Source organism: Acomys minous (genome assembly GCF_964271855.1).
Source record: "Acomys minous genome assembly, chromosome: 4".
NCBI classification, from domain to species: Eukaryota; Metazoa; Chordata; class Mammalia; order Rodentia; family Muridae; genus Acomys; species Acomys minous.
The window spans coordinates 48,831,540-48,853,026 of NC_140486.1; the positions used below are offsets into that span (position 1 = coordinate 48,831,540).

General features: G+C 46.2%; 2 protein-coding genes across 2 annotated transcripts; both read right to left on the reverse strand.

The window, feature by feature from the left end:
- Positions 1-15: 15 nt before the first annotated feature.
- WDR55 (WD repeat domain 55) lies at positions 16-3,947 on the reverse strand. The gene is made up of 7 exons (XM_084779429.1): positions 3,671-3,947; positions 1,610-1,710; positions 1,426-1,513; positions 1,154-1,333; positions 921-1,020; positions 656-825; positions 16-585 (listed from the first exon to the last, which is right to left on the reverse strand). Exons 1-7 carry the CDS (start codon positions 3,862-3,864, stop codon positions 270-272), a joined length of 1,149 nt encoding a protein of 382 aa, XP_084635555.1. The 5' UTR covers positions 3,865-3,947; the 3' UTR covers positions 16-269.
- A 2,707-nt stretch (positions 3,948-6,654) lies between these two features.
- On the reverse strand, positions 6,655-21,448 carry IK (IK cytokine). The gene is made up of 20 exons (XM_084780357.1): positions 21,294-21,448; positions 20,387-20,453; positions 18,121-18,213; positions 17,221-17,280; positions 16,606-16,773; positions 16,326-16,440; positions 15,991-16,061; positions 15,836-15,882; positions 13,560-13,723; positions 12,463-12,571; positions 11,434-11,473; positions 11,083-11,308; positions 10,823-10,841; positions 9,835-9,913; positions 8,817-8,897; positions 8,577-8,634; positions 7,683-7,771; positions 7,380-7,488; positions 6,971-7,005; positions 6,655-6,884 (listed from the first exon to the last, which is right to left on the reverse strand). The coding sequence occupies exons 1-20, from the start codon at positions 21,307-21,309 to the stop codon at positions 6,857-6,859; spliced, it is 1,674 nt and encodes a 557-aa protein (XP_084636483.1). The 5' UTR covers positions 21,310-21,448; the 3' UTR covers positions 6,655-6,856.
- Between the last annotated feature and the right edge of the window lie 39 nt (positions 21,449-21,487).

A 21,487-nucleotide genomic window follows, 5' to 3' on the forward strand; every position in this document is an offset into this window, starting at 1 on the left:
CCTGTCTGTGCTGTCTTTGCCATAGTGGAGTTTATTTTTACAATGGTTGGGCAAGCAAATGCCTTTCCCACTTCCGGACCTTGAGTACATGGTACAATAATAGAGTATTGAAAATCCCTGTTTGGGGACTCGGGCTGTGACTCAGTGGTAGAACTAAGCTTATTTTGTGTTCAACGTAGTAGGTTCAATCTACAGCATCAAAAAAAAAATTTTTTTTCTTTAGGGATTCTGTCCCAGAAAATAACGCTCCTTGTCCTGTACTCATGCCTTCAGTCACTGTCATCATCGCTCTCCTTCACCGTCTCCTCTGGCGCCTTGGCATCTTCTCTCAACCCCGCAAAGAAGTCATCAGTGCTCCAGGCCTTACTGCTCAGGGCACGAAGTGGCCCCCCCTTTTTCTTGCGTCGCCGGTAGTCATCCACAACCACAGTCCGCAGCTGAGCCATGTCCCAAAACTTGAGGCGTTGGTCGTGGCCACTACTGGCCAAAAAGCGTCCACAGTGGGATAGGGCTAGCTCCTCCACAGGCTCCCCAGAGTGCTGGCCCACAGTGCCTACCACTCGGTTTGGCAGGATGTTCACAGCCCTGGACAGAGAAGAGTGTTAGGTACCGGCCAGCTTGGTTTCGGACATCCCGTGCTCTCTGGCCGCCTCACCTGATGATTCCATCTGTGGACCCAGTGCACAGCAGACTCTCGGTGACTGGAACCATACAGTCGATGGACTCCGCTCTCAGGGCAAAGCGGTCACTGGTAGCCCCGAAACCATTCCAATTGAAGAGGTAGATGGTCCCTTCACTGGATCCACAGGCCACCTTCCTCCCATACTGCACGGCAACAGGGCAAACCATGTTTGTGGGGCCACTTCACCATAAGACCCCTGGAATAGGTACCCCCCCCATCCCATCATACCCAGCTGTACTTTCATGAGGGTGACGGAGGTTAGATCGCCCGACTGAGGCTCTGAGAGTAACTCAAACCGGCGTCTCCTGATGTTGAAGACCCCGAGGCAGCCATCTCCACTGTAGAGAACGAGCAGACAAGACGGGATGGGGCGGAAGCTCCGTGTTAGGAAGACTATACTACAGAGTGGGTGCCTAGTCACCTCAGGCGCAGAGGGAGGGACTGAGCAGGGAGTCGGGTCTAGGGTTGCACCTGGCTGTGAGCAGCAGCTTTTTGGCTGGGTCCAGAGCCATGTCAGCGATGTACTCCTCATGCTGCCGCATATCCATTAACGGGCCCTCCTTACGCTGGTCCCACAGCCGGATGCCACCCGTGTCATCCCCAGTCACGAGGACATTCTCGTCCACAAGCAGCAGGCTGTTAATGGGAGCACTGCAGACACGGAGAGCGTGAATTCGTTGGAGTAGGGGCTGCAGCCCTTAACCCCTCACCAGGTGCACCTATCCCTAGTTGGTTTCCCTTACCCGTGAGCCTTGGAAATCCGTCTTTCCAGCTGTCCCTGTTCGACATCTAATATGTGGATTGCTTTGTCCTTGGAGACAGTAACAAGTTCTAGGGGGAAAGGCGTGGGTTATGGAACTGCTCGCTGTCCTCTTCCCCTCTACCACACAGCTGGCTGGCTGGCTGCTGCCTTCCCCCGGTACTCACTCTGCCCATCCTCTGAGAAGAGGACAGCTCGGCAGGACTTGAGGTGGTGTCCTGAGGACCAGAGTTCCTTGGTTTCTCCCTCCTGACAAGAGTAGGAAAAGCTGAGGGGAAGGAAGCAAGAGTGAGTGACCGGCCGGGTGTGGTGGCGCACGCCTTTAATCCCAGCACTCGGGAGGCAGAGGCAGGCGGATCGCTGTGAGTTCGAGGTCAGCCTGGTCTACAAAGTGAGTCCAGGATGGCCAAGGCTACACAGAGAAACCCTGTCTTGAAAAACCAAAAAGAAAAAAAAGAAAAAGAGTGAATGACCTCATGCCACACCTGGAGCACAAAGACCAACCTCCAGAGACCAAAGAGCAGACACACTATTCTGGTTACCCATTTTCTTTGTAGTACTGGAGACTGAACCCAAGACTCCCACACACTGGGTAAATACTTTGCCTTCCCCCCCACCTCTTTTCTTTTTTTCTTTTTCCCCAAGACAGGGTTTCTCTGTGAAATAGCCCTGGCTGTCCTGGAACTCTCTTTGTAGACCAGGTTGGCCTCCAACTCACAGAGATCCATCTACTGGGATTAAAGGTGTGCACCATCCATCACACCCAGCTTTTTTTTTCCCCCCAAAATAGGGGCTCTCTGTGTAGCCCTGGGTGTCCTAGAACTTGCTTTGCAGACCAGGCTGGCCTCGAACTCACAGAGCCACCTGCTTCTGCCTCCCAAGTGCTGGACTTAAGGTGTGTGCCACCACCAACTGGCTCATTTATTATTTTAGATTAGCTTCAAATTTAGATCTGTACAGGACTATTTTGGGAGAATGGGTTGGGTTGTGAAAAGATCTCACTTTATAGCCTAGTTAGCCTGGAACTTGTTTTATTTTTGTACAATTTTTTTTGTTTGGTTGTTTGGTTGGTTGGTTGGTTTTTTCGAGACAGGGTTTCTCTGTGTAGCCTTGGTTGTCCTGGACTCATTATGTAGACCAGGCTGGCCTTGAACTCACAGCAATCCACCTACCTCTGCTTCCTGAGTGCTGGGATTAAAGGCGTGTGCCACCACGCCTGGCAATAATTCTTTTTTTGTTTTGTTTTGTTGTTTTTCCGAGACAGGGTTCCTCTGTGTAGCCCTGGCTATCCTGGAACCAAGGCCTCCTAAGTACCGGGACTAAAAATGTGTAACACTACTGTCCAGGTTAGCCTGGAACCTGCCATCTTTTTGTCTCATCGTTCTGGATGCTGGGAATACAGGTACAAACCATCACACTCCATCCTCTTCCCCATTCTCAAAAGCCTGAGACTGAGGAAAAATTGGGTCTGGACCACTGTGAGCCCCCCCCCCAAAAAAAACGTGATAAACTAATGGCAAGCTCAGTGTATTGGTTGGTGCCTATAGTCTTAAGAATTCTGAGACCAAGCTGGGTGGTGGTGGTCCACGCCTTTAATCCCAGCACTCAGCAGGCAGAGGCGGTCAGCCTGGTCTACAGACCAAGAAACCCTGTCTCAAAACACCAAGGGGAAAAAAAAATCTAAGACTGAAGTCAGAGGACCCTTTGAGCCTACTCAAAGGGCTCCAGTGAGATGCTGTGTCAAAGGAAAATAACACTGACAGAAAACAGTCCCAGAAGTTGAAAAGTAAAAGCCAGACAGTGTCCACAGAAGCTAGAGAAAGACAGTTAATGACTGTATATTCTGACCAATGTCACCCTCCTGACAAATTGGAACAAAACAGAGGTGGGGAGGGCTGGGGAGATGGTTCAGTGGATAACGTGCTTGCTAGGTAGGTATGGTAGCCAACTCTAATCCCAGCACTTAGGGCGCAAACTAGCTAGCTAGTTAACACCGTCAAGGATCATCGCGCTCCAGGATCAACAAGATACCCTGCCTTTAAAAAAAAAAAAAAAAAAAAAAAAGATGGCGAGGGATGTGGAATCAATCTGAGGCCTCACAAGCACACTTGCTGAATATTGCTAACAAGTCGGGCCACCTGCGTCTCATAAACTGTCTTCCCGCCACACTCCCTATCCGCACCCACTCCAGAGGAGTTTGAAGACCCTCCGCCCTACAACCTACTCACACAAACACGTCCCCGTCCACGTCCCCAGCTGCCAGCAGGTCTCTGGTCGGGTGGAACGCCAGGCCACTGGCTGGCGCTTCCAACACGATGTCTTCTGGGGTATCACGGATCCGGGGTGCTGCCTTGGTGGAGTCAAGCTCGTCTTCTTCATTGCTCGAGTCCTCTGCTGGACTCTCCTTACACGTGCGGTCCATAGGATGGGTCCACGCGCGCCGGGGAGCCGACCTTGCAGGGGGCGTGGCCTAAGTAGTTGCTTCCCGGAGCAGGCGGGATCGGAAGTGAACTGGGGAGGACGTCAGAAGAGGCGGGACTGCTGCAGCTGGTGTGGGTGGGGCGAGCGCCGCGTGCTGCGTCCTCTAAGATTCACTAACTCACCGCCCCCTCTTAATTTTTTAAACGTAGCCTAGTTGCATTTTATAAAAGGTTTGTTTTGGTTGTTGTTGTTTTGCTTGTTTGAAAGACAAATGCTAAGAGAAAAAAATCGCTAAGAAAAGCACAGCAGAAAGTATGGGTGTGTTTTCAGAGGACCCAACTCCCCCACCCCCACTCTCCCAGCCAGTTTTTTCCGTGTCAGAGAACAGCGTTATGGAGTTGCTTCTCTCCTTCCGGTTTTACGTAGATTACAGGGATTAAACTCCAATACTAAAGTTTGCTCTACTGCCGCCTCAGCAGCTGCGCCATGTCCCTTCTCCCCCAACCCCAGACCCATCTTACCTGGCCCACTGTGACCTGTGCTAGGGGTAGCTGGACTGTGTGGCCTTCAAGGCCTGCCCTCCCTCTTAAGCCACTTCACGTATTTGGGGACACCCTAAATTCTTCTCTCCACTCAGTCCTATCCTAACATACAGGATAGAGGGATCCCAGTTATTCGTGACTTGGTGAACCCTAAGACTGAGGCTAGCAGCAGGCATGCTGCACAAAAAGGGGCAAAAGTCCACACATGCCTAAGTTAACACAGGGGTCAGTAAAAGGAGGCAGCCTGCACACATGTCCAAACTGCTGCCCACACCAACATCTTCCTGGCCTCCGGAGAGACAGTGAACATCTGGACAGTTTAACCCCTGACCTGTCCTTAGGCCACCAGGAAAACAAGCATGACAGCTGATGTTCTGAGCATTCTTGTTATCAGAGGTTCCAATAACCAGAGTGTTTTGCACGGTAGGACAGTCCCTGTGGCTGGCTGAAAAGGACCTGTGCAACTAGGCCTTGGAAGGCATGTGCTGAAACCTAAAACTTAAAAAGTGAAGTGAGTTGGGCATGGTGGACACCCCTTTATTTGGGGGGGAAGGGAGGGTAGGTGGCTCTTTTGAGAATTCCAGGCCAGCCTAATATAGTTAGAACTTGCCAAAAAAGTGAGTATGAGGTGAGGGTAAGGGTTTCAAAGAGCATAAATAACCTATCTGCTGAGGGATTAAAGGGTTAGAGTACTTGTAGAAATATTAATTTTGCAGTCAACCCTCAGATCTTGCTTTTGTTGACTCTAAGTATCCATATGAATGTCTCTGTGACCTTTTTCCTAATTAGAACTGTGGCCTAGTTTCTTTAAAGCTATCCTAGGTACTGTCGAAGACAGCCCATTTTTTACCTCTTAAGCACTTTGGGAAACACTCCAAAAGCCCTTTCCCACAGCTGGGGCTTTAGCTTAGTGGTGGGGTGCTTGTCTAGTATGCAGAGCTGAGTTTAATGTGCAACGCCAAACAAAAATACCTTTTCCTATCAAGATGAAAATGATCACAAAGTCAATAGTTAAGCTTAGTGACATTCTAGCTTCTCTTGGACCTAGTGAGACCACTGATCTTAGGCTCAGTGTTCAGCCAGAGAAAGTAGAGACCCTAATAAATATCTAATGCACACCAAGCCAAAGTGCTGGCAAAGGGCAGAAAGGTTATGTGGCAGGCCCACCCTGGGCCTCGACAAACTTCTCAGGGTGAAGGACACCAAAACCTTTATTTTTATTTATTTATTCATTTTGGTTTTTCAAGACAGAGTCTCTGTATAACAGTCCTGGCTGTCCTGGACTCACTTTGTAAACCAGGCTGGCCTCGAACTCAGAGATCCGCCTGCTCTGCCTCCCCAGTGCTGGGATTAAAGGTGTGTGCCACCAGATATACCAGTTTTCGCCTCGGCACACCCTTTAGCTCTTTAGCCAGGGTTTTGGGTTGAATGCAACACTACTCATGATCCCCTAAGGGCATAAATTCATGAAAGGCTTTGTTTCCACAAATGATGTTTATTAATACAACTTCACTAAGAGCCCAATCCTATGCAGCCTTGACAAGCCAGCAGGATGATCTTAGTCCCCAGAGAATCTCTACTCTGGACTAGAATCCTGGCCAGACAGGACTGAGAAAGTTTGACCATTCAACTTGACACCTCTCTTGCCCATCAGTGACTTTCTTCCCTTCTCCCCTTGAAGCTGGCCTAGTAAAGACTGTCTAGAAACCTAGAATTTGTGCAGGAAAAACACACTATTTCATTGACTGAAGAAAAAAAAAAAAAAAAGAAAGAAATCAAAGGACATGACTACTCCTAGATTCTGTGGAGGCTTAATGCAGATATGAGGGAGAGCATCACCAGAGGCATCTGGAAGGATCCAGACTGAACGTGACCCTAAACTGAGCCATGTGAGGAGGGGGAATGTGCGGGAAGGAGAAGAGGGAGTGAAGGTAACCTGGAGCAGTGACCAAGAGGCCAAAGCAGGTGTGCAACCAAAATGGAGGATTATACAGATATCAGAGAAACTGGGAGATGGGAAAGCCCACCCCAGAGAACTGTCTGAAGAGTCTGAGGTAGGGGGTGGAGTATGCCAGCTGGGAGGACCCTATAACAGGTAGGGCCTGAGGTATGCTGGGAGAACCTGGAGGCCAGTGTCAGCTTTAATATGTTAACAGGCTGAGACCTAACATGCGGACAACTACAGGAACTACTAGCCTTCTTCCTCCTGGGACCCTCAAGAAGGAATGTCCAACACAGAAAAGAAGACAGGAGGCTTAACTAATTTTAATGGAACATGCTGGAAATGTCACTGCACTGCCATTGATCTTAGCACTTGGGAGGCAGATCTATAAAGAGTTACACAATAAACATTTATAAACATTCACAAACAAAAATAGTTTGTAATTTTTCAAGGAATTGTACAACCAACCAACTAAAAACAGCCAATGTGATGATGGTTGGAACTAGAGATCAGTACTTTGGTCTTTTCACTTCAACCCTGAAATCAAAAGAGAAACAGATCAGCATAATTTCAGTATACTGAACAATGTTCACCAGCCCCAAAGAGAAAGCAATGCTGCTCACCCATCAGCTTCCATCTTCTTCCTCTTCTCGATGATCTGTAAAAGAACAGCAGTAGCTCATAAGCATGCCGCTGGCTGTCTAAGTCCACCTAAGGCCCAAAGGTGACCTCTCTCAATTTCCATGGCTGCCCACCTGCCTCATCCTAGATCTGTCAATAAATTTCTCTTCTCAACTGCAACCCTCCCACCTAAGAAAGAGCCCACTATGCTGGGTGGTGATGCACTGCTTTAATCCCAGCACTGGGGAGGAGAGGCAGGCGGACCTCTGAGTTTGAGGCTAGCCTGGTCTACAGAGTTCAGGACAGCCAAGGCTACACAGCAAAACCATCTCAAAAAAAAAGGAGAGAGAGAGAGAGAGAGAGAGAGAGAGAGAGAGAGAGAGAGAGAGAGGAAGGAAGGATTCCACTGACCGCACTTATTTTCTTCCACTGGCGATCAAGCTCTGCCTTATCATTGGTCTCTTTGAAGCGTCTGGTTTTCCGTCCTTCAGACATCTTGATACCATATTGGAATGCAGCCCTGAAAAGGGCCATTGTGGGAAAAATGCATTAGAGGTTTCATAGCAGTAGGAAGGTTTTCTTAAAGGGCTCTGTGGGCAAAGTACCTACCTGGAAACATCACAGCTAGACTACAGTGTACCTCTAACCCAGTACTGGCTCATTTTGGCTAGTTCACCAAATGCCACATCCTATTCTCTGTTCGTAGTTACTCACTTGGGCAAAGCCTCCTTGTTGTTCATATACTCGCTGTATTCCTCCTGAGTATCAAAGTCCCAGCGGCCTAAGGGGCCCTTCTTGTTACCCTGCAATAGAGCAGTAGGGCAGGAAGAGCTATCAGTGGAAAGGAAATTTTCTCCAAACAACACCAGACACCCACAATTCCAGATAATAATAATCCACCAGTAATAAATCTCACCCTAATAATGTTTCCTATGTACATACTGTGTACACATTACTCTGAGCACTAAACATATACCCCCATTCTAACAAAAATTCTAAAATGAGAAGTAGATTTCTATTTTTCTGATGTAGAAGCAAAGGCAGTTGGAAACAGGTGAAGAACAAGATAAGGTCATAAACTGGCAAATGGCAGAGGTAAAATTAAACAAGGCTCCGAGATAAACCATGTTCTTGGGTATGTGGCTCAGCAGGAGAGCAATGTATGAAGGCTCCAATTTGATCCCTAAGACAGCAGAAAACAAGTTTCTCTGAGCTTGAGATGTACTCAGTGGTAAATCACTTGCCTAGCATGCAAAGGTTCTGGGGTTCAATTCCTAGCAGTGAAAAATAAAAATTTCTTTTATTTGGGCATGGTAGTTTACACCTGTCACCTATAATCTCAGGACCAGAGAGTGGAGGCAAGAGGATCAGGCAAAGTCATCCTCAGCTACATGTCCAACCTGGGCTACAAGATCCTGTTTCAAAAGCAAAACAAAACAACAACAACAAACCCATGTTTTAAACTAATCACTACGGGAGAGAACTGACTCCTGCAATGTCCCCTGACCTCCACATTCATGTGATGGCACACACTAAATAAATATTTAAAAATTTTAAATTACTGATCAAAGGTCCCCGACATCCTTAAACACCCTTTTAACCTCATACCTGGTCCATTTTGCTATAATCTACCTCTTCATCACTATCTACAGCCATGTCATCCATCCTAAAGAGAAACAGTAGTTGAACAGATGCGTTAGATCAGTTTTACTATATTTTATTTAGAAACCCACTTGATAAACATCTCAGAACTACACAGAAGTTGCCCAAGTAGAAAGGGCTCTTAGGGTCAAATTTACATCTCATCACCCAATCATCCCAATCTCCCTTAGTTAGGGTCTCACTTACGTGGCTGGGTAGCATTCTGCATAACTGTTGGACATGCCAAAGAAATCCCCCAGCTGCTTCTTGTCTTCTGGCTTCTTCAACATATGCTATGTTAAAGAAAAGTCTCCAGAGCCGGGAGTGGTGGTGCATGCCTTAAATCCCAGCACTCAGCAGGGGAAGGTGGATCTCTGTGAGTTCGAGGCCAGCCTGGTCTACAGAGTGAGGCCAGGACAGCTACATAGAGAAACCTTGTCTGGGGGTGGTGAGGGTGGGCGATCCATCACTTACAGAAAAGATTCAGCCAAGAGGGACCAGAGGCTTCAACATGAACATTTCAGAAGCCAGCTATAGTCTGAACTGGTTCTTTGATACAAAGTCTGATTTCTTTTCTTTAAAAAGAAAAAAAATGTTTTAAAGATTTATTTATGTATATGAGTGCTCTATTTTCATGCACACCAGAAGAGGGAATCAGACTCCATTATAGATGGTTGTAACCCACCATGTGGTTGCTGGGAACTAAGCTCAGGACCTCTGGAACAGCAGCCAGTGTTTTGTTTGTTTAGTTGGTTGGTTTTCGGTTTTGGTTTTTCGAGACAGGGTTTCTTTGTGTAGCCTTGGCTATCCTGGAGTAGCTTTGTAGACCAGGCTGGCCTCGAACTCACAGCGATCGCCTCCCTCTGCCCGCCAAGTGCTGGGATTAAAGGCATGTGCCACCACACCCAATTTGGCAGCCAGTGCTTTTAACCACTGAGCTATCTCTCCAGCCCCACAAAGCCTGATTCCATCCTAGCTAAAACACAACATAAAAGAGAGCAAAGGCAAGTAAAAGGGAACTGAAAAACAACTGGAATTGGATAAAAAGAAAATGGCTCTCTACAACCCAGGAGCAGCCAGGCACAGGAGTGCATGTCACAATCTCAAAAGAGAGAGGAAGGAGAATCTCAAGTTATAGGCCAGCCTAAGCTATCCAGAGAGATGTTGTCTCAATATAAATAAGGAAAGATAATTAAAACCCCCCAAAAATGTAAAGAAAGGATATGATTCAGTGCCTTCCCAACCAGCAGACCCAGCAAATTTTTCATTGATGGATTTGATCAACTCTTTGGCAGATCCAGGTCCTGGAAGAAAAGACAACTCTCCTTAACTGATGCTGACTCCTCCCACTAACCTCATTCCAGCTTTAAAGATGTTTTTATGGGATTCACAAGATAGCTAGCAGGTGAGATCCCTTGCTACCAAGCCCAACAACTTCAGTTTAATTCCAGAATCATGATATGGAAGGAGAGAACCAACTCCTAAAGGTTAATTTTACACTTCCATGGGTATGTCCTAGCACATCCAAGGGCACACGCACACACACATCACAAATAAATGTGGTAGTTCTGGGGATTTTGTTTTTGTTTGCATTTGAAGCAGGCTGACCTATAACTATGGAGTTGAGGTTGGCCTTGAAATTCTGATCTTACCTCAGCTCCAGAATGCTGAGATTACAGGTGAATACAACAACATCTTGCTAATTAAAACATTTTTTAAAAATATTTATTTATTTGTTTATTATCTCATATTCAGTGCTTTGCCTCCATGTACACCCACAGGCCAGAAGAGAGCATCAGATCACATTATAGATGGTTGTGAGCCACCGTGTAGTTGCTGGGAATTGAACTCAGGACCTGGAGTAGTCAGTGCCCTTAACCTCTGAGCCGTCTCTCCAGTCCTAAAATATATTTTTAAGGTAAAGGACTCCTTTTCTCTGTCTATATTTTAACCAAACTCCAACTAATGAGCTTCTCTGGTTAACAGGATATCTAGAACACTGTATGCTCAACCTCAGCCTCACCTCAAACCGTCAGAACTGAAGAAATTCCATGAGCAAATGTGCCCACCTAGTCCATAAATTAAGACCTGGTTCTTGAGGGCCCAAAACTAGGCAGTCCCCTAAATGCCACCTTCATCAGCTTAGAGAAGTGGGGCTCTGCAAGGAGAGCAGGCCTGTGAGAGCAACGCAAGAAGCTGTAGATACAACCCACCTTTGTCAACATCCATGGGCTGAAAAGGAAACAAAAACTGAAGTGAGGACCACTAAGAGGAATCTCTACTCTCTCCCCTCAAGCCTGAATTGATTCCCTAACCCACTTCTCCCATTCCCAAGATGGCTCCCACCCTAGGTTAGCTGGCCAGTTATTACTGAGACCACAAGGCTACTGAGGAGAGGGTCCTGTACCTGCCTAGAAGGGCATTTCTAGGGACAGTCTTCACAGCCTGCTATTATAAAGGGCACACAGCTCACCTCATCATCCACTTTTGGCTTCTCAAAGTAGCTGTGCCTTTTCTTTTCCTCCTCTCGTTCCCGCTCCCGGTCTCGCTCTCTCTCCCTTTCCCGGTCTCTCTCCCGGTCTCGCTCCCTGTCTCTGTCCCGTTCCCGGTCCCGTTCCCGTTCCCGGTATCTCTCTCGTTCTTTGTCCCGAGGTGTCTTGGTTGTGGAAGGAACATAATCCCCAATGTCTTCAAAAATGCTGAGAAAAACAGGTATCACTAGTTGCTAAACTCATACATACCCATGCTGGCCAATTCTTCAAAAGGGCCAAAGACAAGAAACACAAATATCTTGCTCACGGATACATGGGGCTGGAATACATACTTCATGTCCGCCTCAGGAGGTTTCTTTTCTTCCAGTTTTCCTGTTTGTAAAGAGCAACTCTCAGCACATTTTAAGTTGTTTGGGTTTTTTTGTTTGTTTGTTTTTTTGTTTGTTTGTTTTCCGAGACAGGGTTTCTCTATGTAGCCTTGGCTGTCCTAGACTGGATTTGTAGACCAGATTGGTCTCGAACTCACAGGGATCTGCCTGCTTCTGTCTCCGAGTGCTAGGTGGCATTTGCCACCATGCTCAGCTACATTTTAAATTTTAAAAAAAGTTTACCTATTAAAAGTAAACACAGCACTCGAGAGGCAGAGGCAGGTGGCTCGCTGTAAGTTCAAGGCCAGCCTGGTCTACAAAGCGAATCTAAGATAGCCAAGGCTACACAGAGAGACACTGTCTCAAAGAACCAAAGCCAAACAAACAAAAACAACAAACAGTGAAGCATGGTTGGTGCACGCCTTTAGTCCCAGCACTTGGGACACAGAGGTAGACAGATCTGTATGGGTTGAGGGCCGGCCTGGTAAAAATACCAAATTCCAGGGCAGTCAAGGCTTCATAGAAACACCCTGTCTAAACAAACAAACAAAAAACCAAAATAACAAATTTTAGGGATATAGGTGTTTTGCCTTTATGTATGTCTGTGCATCACAAATGTGCCTAGTATAGCCGAAGGCAAGAAATGGTGCTGGGTCCCCTGGAACTGGACGTACAGATGGTTGTGAGCGACACTGAGTGTTGGGAATCAAGGCTGCATGCTCTTTACTGCTGAGCCTCTTCTGCTGCCTCAGCGCCTTTTTAACCATCTACTGTTTAGAACGAATAAAAACTTCCCACTCTCCTTGATACTTCAACCCAACTGAGTGGGTCAAGCAGAATTTGGACACGCTGTTTTGCCCCAGTGTTCATTTCATCATTTTCCTCTGCTATCTAAAAGCCATCCAATGTCTACAAGACAGAGGCTTCAAGAACCTTATTTCACCACCAAATGCCCCGGCCAGAGTAAGGTGCCCTTCCCTTCCCATCAGGTACCTTTATCCTTCCTCTTGAGCTTCTTGTTCCGGGTACCCTGCCTCAGGTATGACAAAATCTGGGTGAGCTTGCTGATAACAATGTCATTTGTAGTCAGTGTCGTCTGGGCCTGGAAAACCCAAGAAGCAAGAATAATACCCCTCTTAGCAGGAATCTCACCGTCTATTATCCATTCACTTAATTTCAAGGACAAGTTTTATACAGTTGTTAGCTAGGTAGATGACTCATAATGAAGTGGTTAAGAGCACGGCTGCTCATCCAGAGGTCCGTCCTGAGTTCAATTCCCAGCAACCACATGGTGGCTCACAAACACCTGTAATGAAATCTGATGCTCTCTTCTGTCATGAGGTCATACATGCAAAAAGAGTGCTTATATACACAAATATAAAACAAAACACAACATTCAAGAAGGCCAAGAAGCCGGGCGTGGTGGCGCACGCCTTTAATCCCAGCACTCGGGAGGCAGAGGCAGGCGGATCGCTGTGAGTTTGAGGCCAGCCTGGTCTACAGAGTGAGTCCAGGACAGCCAAGGCTACACAGAGAAACCCTGTCTCAAAAAACCAAAAAAAACCCAACCAAACAAGAAGGCCAAGAAAGCTAGAGAACAATAGGGAGACATGCTGATAAAAGGATACAAGTCCAAATATTGCAGGGGCTCAGACTTTATACTCTGAACCCTAAGAAGAAACCACAGAAAACTTTTACAGGGTAGTAAAACAAAAATTTGCATTAATGCCTGGCAATGGTGGCACACACCTTTAATCCCAGCACTCAAGAGGCAGAGGCAGATGGATCTGTGAGTTGGAGGCCAGTCTTGTCTACAGAGCAAGTTCCAGGATAGCCAGGGCTACCCAGAGAAACCTAGTGTCCAAACAAAACACACTGGACTTTGAGTGGAAAAAATAATAAGTCTCTTAATAGCTCCAGTAAGAAATTGTGGTTTAGACAAGAATATTGCTGGTGCAGATGAATGTGTTCAACAGAGACTGAGGAGATTTAAAAAAAAAAAAAGAACAAAACATAAGGAAATGGTAGATGAGGAACAGGACAAGGGAGGCAGATCTGAAGTTATATGGCTCTTAGAATTGGTCTCCGACCTCCATGGTGGGGCAGTCAGCCTTGCTGCGGATGAGAGTGGTGGGGATGTCCGTGTCTGCATACTCATCATCCAGGTCTACCACGTAGGCCATCCGTCCTGGCAAGAACAGCTCATTTCGCTCATAGGATTTACTCTTGAAAAGCATGCGGTACACATTTCGGCCTACACAAAGGGAAAGATTAGCAAACAGTCAGTGTAAGAAGTTATTTATTTATTATTCACCTGCTCTGGGCTGGGCACCAGGCCAGGTGCTATTTGTGCTCTGCAACAGCACATCTTCAAAACAACCCTACCCTATGAGATGAGCACTATTACTTTTATTGAGTAAGAATACTAAAACTGCTGGACACAGCTTTAATTCCAGTACTCAGGAGGCAGAGGCAGGTGGATCCCTGTGAGTTTCAGAACAGCCTGGTCTACAGAGCAAGTCCCATCTCAAAACACACACACACACACACACACACACACACACACACACACACACACACAAAATCAATGAACAAAAAGGAATACAAAGCTAAGCCAGAAATAGTAGCACAAGCCTTTAATCCCAGCATTCAGGAGGCAGAGTTCAAGACCAGCCTTGTCTACATAGGGAGTGAGAGCCAGAGCTATATAGTGCAACCATGTCTCAAAAAAAAAGGAGGGGAGGGCGATGGTGGCACCTGCCTTTAATCCCAGCATTCCAGAGGCAGAGGACTCATTTTGGAGACCAGGCTGGCGTGTACATGTGTAAATGTAGAGGCCAACAAGTTATCTTATTGGCTCAAAAGATGGCTAAGCAGGCTAGCAAGCAAGACCTAGGAACCCACTTGTCCCCAGGCCCCCAGCACTGAAATGACAAGAGTGGCTCCACACCCAGCTTTTATACACGGGTTCTGGGATCAATTCAGTTCCTCCTGCCTTTGCTTGAAAAAAAAAAAAACCACTTTACCAACTGAATTATCTCTCTAGTCTTCCATGCTACCAGCCTTCTTTTTTCTTTTTCTTTTTCTCTTTTGGTTTTTCGAGACAGGGTTTCTCTGTTACACAGAGCCCTGGCTGTCCTGGACTCTCTTTGTAGACCAGGCTGGCCTCACAGAGATCCACCTGCCTCTGTTCCTCGAGTGCTGGGATTAAAGGCGTGCACCAATACACCCAGCTGCTACTGACCTTTACATTTTTGTTATTTTATGTTCACCTTTTAAAAAATTACCTGGTTTTATTTAGTTACTATCATTCATTCACTATTTACTTGAGATGGGAGAATCACTGTGCCACCCAGGCTGGCCCAACTCTTCATTATTCTGCCAAATTCTGGGATTTATCGGTATGCACCACCAAACTATTAGCTATTTTGGGCTTTTTGAAGCAGGACTTGTTGCTATGTACCCAATGCTGGCCTTTTAACTAGCAATCTTCCCGCCTCAGCCATGTGAATTCTAGGACTACAAGGATGCACCATCACTTCCAAGCCATGCTACCTTCTTTGATGCATACATATTAAAGACCTGAAAAGGCTTCTGGTCTGAGGAGACATAAATGACATGGAAAATAAGTCCATCCATTCTGAATCCTATGGAGAGCGGGGACTGACTCTGACATGAACTCTGCTGCCCCATATTTGACCACCTCCCCTTGGTGGGGAGGCCTGATGGCACTCAAAGAAAGAATAGGCATGCCTGGGCTGGAGAGATAGATGGCTCAGAGGTTAAGCGCACTGACCTCTCTTCCTGAGGTCCTGAGTTCAATTCCCAGCAACCACATAGTGGCCCACAACTATCTATAATGTGATCTGATACCCTCTTCTGGCCCACAGGTGTACATGAAGACAGCACTGTATACATAATAATAAATAAATAAATCTTTAAAAAAAAAAAAAGAATAAGCAGGCTACCAAGATGAGACTTGATAGCCTATGACCATATAGTGGGGGAGGAGGTGCCCCTCGGTCATAGACCTAGGGGAGGGGAATAGGGTGAAAGTGGGAGGGAGGGAGGAATGGGAGGATTCAAGTGATGGGATAACAATTGAGTTGTAATCTGAATAAATTAATAAAATCAAAATTTAAAAAATTTTAAATATATTTATGTCACATGGTGGTGGTACATATTTAAGCCCAGCACTTGGGAGACAGAGACAGACAGATCTCTATGAGTTTGAGACCAGCTTGGTCTATCTACAGAAGAGTTCCAGGACAGCCAGGGCTACACAAAGAGAAACCCTGTCTGGAAAAAACAAAACAATTCCTTATAATCCACCTAAAATGCAATCACTACTACAGAAACTACTCACCAAGACGTGTTTTAAATTCAATTTTGTTTTCAGGATCCTCATCTTTCCTGAAAATAGAAATAGAAAAAAAAAGGTTGAGGGAGGGGGGCACTAAAATGTGTTCCACCTTAGGTGTCGTCTTCCTGACTGTCAAGCCCTCCCTGCTATTTACTCACTTGGTTTCCTTTTGGGGCTTTTCCATGAGTTCCTCTTCCTCCTTCTCTTTGCTGGCAATCTCAGCACGTACCTAATAAATACAGGAGTGTACAAAGAGGGAACTGAGGGATCTGGGCCCTTAGCCACACCAGGGTGACACAGGAAGACACCACCCCCCCAACCCAGGAATTCAGACTAACAGAAAGAAGAGTAGCCACAACGTCTAGAGACAGGCCACCTGTCATTCTTCTACCAAGCTAATGGTCTGGACAACCATGTGTCTTTCACCTCACAAAGGTCCAAACATGAGCATGCAACACTAGCATCTCTCTCTACCTCTTTAAACAGAACTCACCTTTTGAAGCAAAGCAAAATCCAACCCTTTCACCAAATGGGTGTGTTCCATATCACCACCCAAGAACTTGGACTCCTGAATCAACTGTCGTCTCTTCTCTGCAGCTGACTTGTCCCTGAGTAATGAGAAAGCCATAATGAAACGTCCCTTATGAACAACAAATTCCTTCTGAAACGTATTAAGGGTGCGCTCCAGAGTAGGTTAAACTGTAAGAGACATTTGTAGTGTGAATATGTCTCTGACAGGATGGCAACAGGCCTTAGGATCCCCCAGTACTCACGCCTCAGCTGTGGGGCCCACAGCCCTATAGTTGGCTGTGGTACTAATCAGTTCAGTTTCCTCATAATCTTTGTTCACACCATCTCTCCGTTCCTTGGCACGGTCCCGGTATTTCTCTGCAAGTTCTCGCTCTCTCTCAATTTCTTGTTGACGAAGCTTGGCATAGTAACTGTGTCCAAAGAAAAGGAGTAGGTCAGGCCTAGCAGCTTCAATCTCAAGGTCAACACAAGAGCTCCTAATTCCCCATATCTTCAAGTCGCTCTCTAGGGTGAAAACTATGTATGTTTGATAGAACTGACAGTCAAGATAGGGTTTCTCTGTGTTAACAGTCCTAGCTGTCCTGAAACTCATTTTTTAGACCAGGCTGTCTCTGCCCCACAAGTGCTGGGATTAAAGGCCTTCAACACCACGGCTGGCACCAGTGAACCCTTGATTGTCGTCCTCAACATCAGAAATTCAGTTCCTTCTAACTCAGTTTTTTTTTAACTACTACCACCTGCCCCTTCATAAATGAACATTCACAGTAGGAAACCCCATCTGTTACTATAGAGACCCCCCAGTCCACTGCCCACAGCGGAATTCCCTTCCAGAGCAATCATTACCCCCAGGCCTTCACCTTTTCTTTTTCCTCCTCCGTGCAGCTGGATCTTCATCCTCGTTGTACTCTCTTGGCATCCTACAAGACACGAGAAACGCAGTGGTAGTAAAACAATGCCTCAGTCCTTAAAACCCACAAGGCACTGAGGACAATCAGAGGCTGAGATAATAGGATCATTAAGTTCAAGGCCAGCCTGGACCACATGGTAAAGTTCAGTCAAGTCTAGACAATATCTTTTAAAAAGGTAAAACAAACAAACAAAAAAAAGGTACAACAGCCAGTTATGATGACACACAGCTTTGAGCTCAGCACTTAGATAACCTCTGTAAAGCCAACCTTGTCTCTACAGTGAGTTCCAGGCTAGCCATGATTACATAATCAGATCTCTCTTAAATAAAAGTGGAGAGAGAGAAAAAAAGGAAAAACAACACAAAAAACAGTGTTAATCAGGCAGTCATAATGTTATCAGCATCTGTATCTCTCAAGTTTTGAAAAGCATCATAAATATCTAATGACATTAATACTAGACATCACTGAAAAAAAAAATAAAAAAGGCAGTGGTGGCCCATGTCTTCAATCCCAGCACTCGGGAGGCAGAGGCAGGTGGATCGCTCTGAGTTCAAGGCCAGCCTGGTCTACAAATCGAGTCCAGGACAGCCAAGACTACACAGAGAGACCCTGTCTTGAAAAACCAACCAAACAAACAAAAACCCTGTTGTAGAATATGAGTCTACAGTAGTAACAGGGCCCAGACATCTGTCCAGCTGAAGCAGCAATGACTCAGGAAGGAACAGTAAGAACCAGGGCATCCCAGTCACAACTTTATAGAGACAAAAATCAGAAGCAGAGGCTTTAAACGAAGTCTGGGCTTCGAGAAGGTTCCACAGGAATGGACACAGAGGAATGAAAAGGACTCACTCATGGTGACGTGACTTCGAAGGTGGTGCAGAAGTAGGCGCAGCTCTTGGGGTCATAAGAAGTTTCCGGAAGTCTTCATTAGTAAGTTTTGATCTATAAGAAATTGCAAAAAAACAGTTAGTATTAGTAGCCAATAGGAAAACAGAAGCTGGAAAATAAGTAATTTTACTAAAACAAAAGAGATATATAAATGAAAGCAGACATGCCACTTTCAATATATTAGTGTTAACTACTACAAGGTTTTTCTTGGAGGGAGGTCTTTTGGGTTCTTTTGGTTTTTGTTTTTGTTTTTTTAAGACAGGGTTTTGCTATGTAGCCCCGACCATCCTGGAACTTACTCTGTAGACTAGGGCTGGTCTCCAACTCAAGAGATCTGCCTGCCTCTACCACCTAGGTGCTGGGATTAAAGGTATGTGCTACCACCATCTGGCTCCGAAATTTGTTTTTGTTTTTGTTTTGTTTGTTTTTGTTTTTCAAGACAGGGTTTCTCTCTGTAGCCTTGGCTGTCCTAGACTCACTTGTAGACCAGGCCGGCATTGAACTCACAGAGATCCACCTGCCTCTGCCTCCAGAGCGCTGAGATTTAAGGTGTGTGCCACCACGCCTGGCTCAGAAGTTTTATTGAATCAAATATGAGTGAAATTTTGGAACATGGATATTCTCATACAGTGGCAGGAATGCTGGGGTAGGAGGCTTACTCAGTTCTTTACTAAAACTGGGCATAACACAACCAAGGACCAAGCTTGTCAAAAATGGGACTTGAAGGTTATCGCGGTACATATGCTGACAAAAGCTGAAAGCAATGAGGCAGGAGAATTGCTATTTGAAGCAAGCCTTGCCCTTAAAGGGCAAGAGCCTAACCCATGTGTAAGACCCTAGGTTCAATCCTCAGCATTACAGAGAGAGAGAGAGAGAGAGAGAGAGAGAGAGAGAGAGAGAGGGAGGGAGAGAGAGAGAGAGAGAGGGAGAGAGAGGGGGGGAGAATATGAGAATATAGGGGCAGGGGTTCTTAGGCTGGAATGTGGGAACAGATGCCTATAATCCCAGCACTCCAGAGGCTGAGACAGGAGGATGATCAGAGCAAAGCCTGCCTCAAATAAATAAGTAAATAAGAAAAATTAAAAATGTAAAAAGAAGTAAGATACAGTAGTTCATGCCTGCAATCTCAGCACTCGGGGGAGTTGAAAGAGGAGGATTGCCGCGAACTCCATGCCAGTCTGGCCCTATCTCCAAAGAAGAGAGGGCTGGGGAGAGAGCTAAGCAGGTAACGTCTTGCCGTGCAAGCCTCACCACCTGAGTTCTGGCCTCTGGAGTCCACAGAAGAGCTGGACATAGCAATATAACTGTCTGTAACCCCGGCATAACCCTCATCAGGAGAGGGAGGCAGAAACACAAGAACCATCAGAAGCTTGTAGGCTCCCAACCCGGCTCCCAGCAGTGAACAAAAGAAACTATCTCAAAATAAAGTGGAAGATGAAGACCTAACCCCAAGGCTGTCCTCTGACCTCTATATGTGCACCCACCCACACAAAGAAATAATATAAACGTGATTAAATTTAGCCAGGCATGGTGGCCCACACCTTTAACCCCAGCATTTGGTCGGCAGGGGCAGGCGGATCGCTGTGAGTGCGAGGCCAGTCTGGTCTATAAAGTGAGTCCAGGTCAGCCAGGGGCTATTACACAGAGAAACCCTGTCTCAAAAAAACAAAAAACAAAAAAAAAAAAAACCAAACAAACAAACAAAAAAAAGAAAACCAAAGTGATTAAATTTGTGAAATTACAAAAGACTATCTTCCTGTCATTACTAATGCTTAACTTTTACCAGGAAAATTCCTACACATGTAATAAAACAACAGAAAACACTAGACTCCCCCTGCCAGCTCCTCTCATACTCTTAGGTAGAGTTTCTGATTCACTTAAGGTTCACAGATAGAAAGGGCTAAATGGTCCAAACTTCTTCCTCTATTTAGTCCATAATTACAACTTTACTGAAAAAACTGACTCCAAAGCAATCACTTTATATAACTTACAAAATTATGCATAGCTACATTATGTTGGTAAGGTGAGTGATCTGATGATAAAGTTAAAATAAGCTCGACATGTTGCATAGGTTAACGGTTTCCTCTCAATAAACCGTCCTCTATGAACTTTTTGACCATTCTTACCAACAAATTTCAGGATTCTTTCACCGTCTCTATCACACACACCCCCCCCCCCCCCTGCTCATTGCTCAACTCATTCCAAAGTCCAAGGACAAAATACTCACTGGTGGAAGGAATGAGGATCATCCACATCGTGGCCATCTGGGGCCAGAGGGTTAGAGAAGGGCTCACCTTGGAGGGAAAAAAAAAATAACATTAGTCACTTTTTTAATGCGTTGAGGTTCCTTGCAAAACCTGGCGATTATAAAAATAAACCACCGAGTAGCCAAGGGGGGCAGCGATTATGCAGTAAGGGCTGAAATAAGACTACAAGAAGCTGTATTGTCAGAAGCTGAGGGTGGTGCCCCAAACCTGCAATCCCAGCCCTGGGGAGATTGAGGCTGCAAGACCGCTGAGAGAGTTCTAGGCTAGTGTGGGCTACACATCCCGACTATCTCAAAAAGAAACCGGCAAAAGAGCTGTTTGTGGCGGCACAAGCCTGTCATCCCAGACTATGAGCAGTGGAGACAGAATGGTGAGTTCAAAACCCGCCTGGGTTCGAGATCCCATCTCACTTGGCGGGGGGGGGGGGGGGTGAGCTATAAAGACGGGTTTTCCTGAAAGAAGTCGAGAAACAACAAAATTTCTAAAGATCGCTTGGGAAGTACTACGTGAAACAGCTCAGCATCCGGTAATCCCAACTACTAGGAACTTTGAGGTTTGCCTGAGAGCGTAGAGAGCCCCTCCCCTCCCGCGTCAAATAAACAAACCAAGTCCGGCAGAGAGAGGCACAAGCCACGGTTCATTAAGGACGGAGTAGAGAGGTAGGGCTGCCTCAAAAATTCTAAACGCCGGTCCTCCACTAAGAAACAAAATTTGGGGGCAGCTCGGTCGGCTGGGCCTCTCCGGAGGACCAAGTGGTTTGCAGGCTCCAAACCATCACACAACACCTGGCTTCAATTCGACAACGCAAAAACGCGCCTAGTGTCTCCAAATGCGCAGGCAAGAAAGAGTAGTTGATTCGAGCCTTACTATCTCGCTCTGGCATCTTGGCGGTGGTCTCTCAACGCCCGCGATCGCGAGACGGCCTCTAGAAGACAGCGGCGGCAAGCTTCTTCCCACAGTGCACCACGAAAACTTGCCACCTTACTTTGCGTCCCGAGTCTTCCGGCTTCCTCCGCGTCACTACAGCCGCTGCAATAGTCTCATGTCATTGGCTAAGCTTT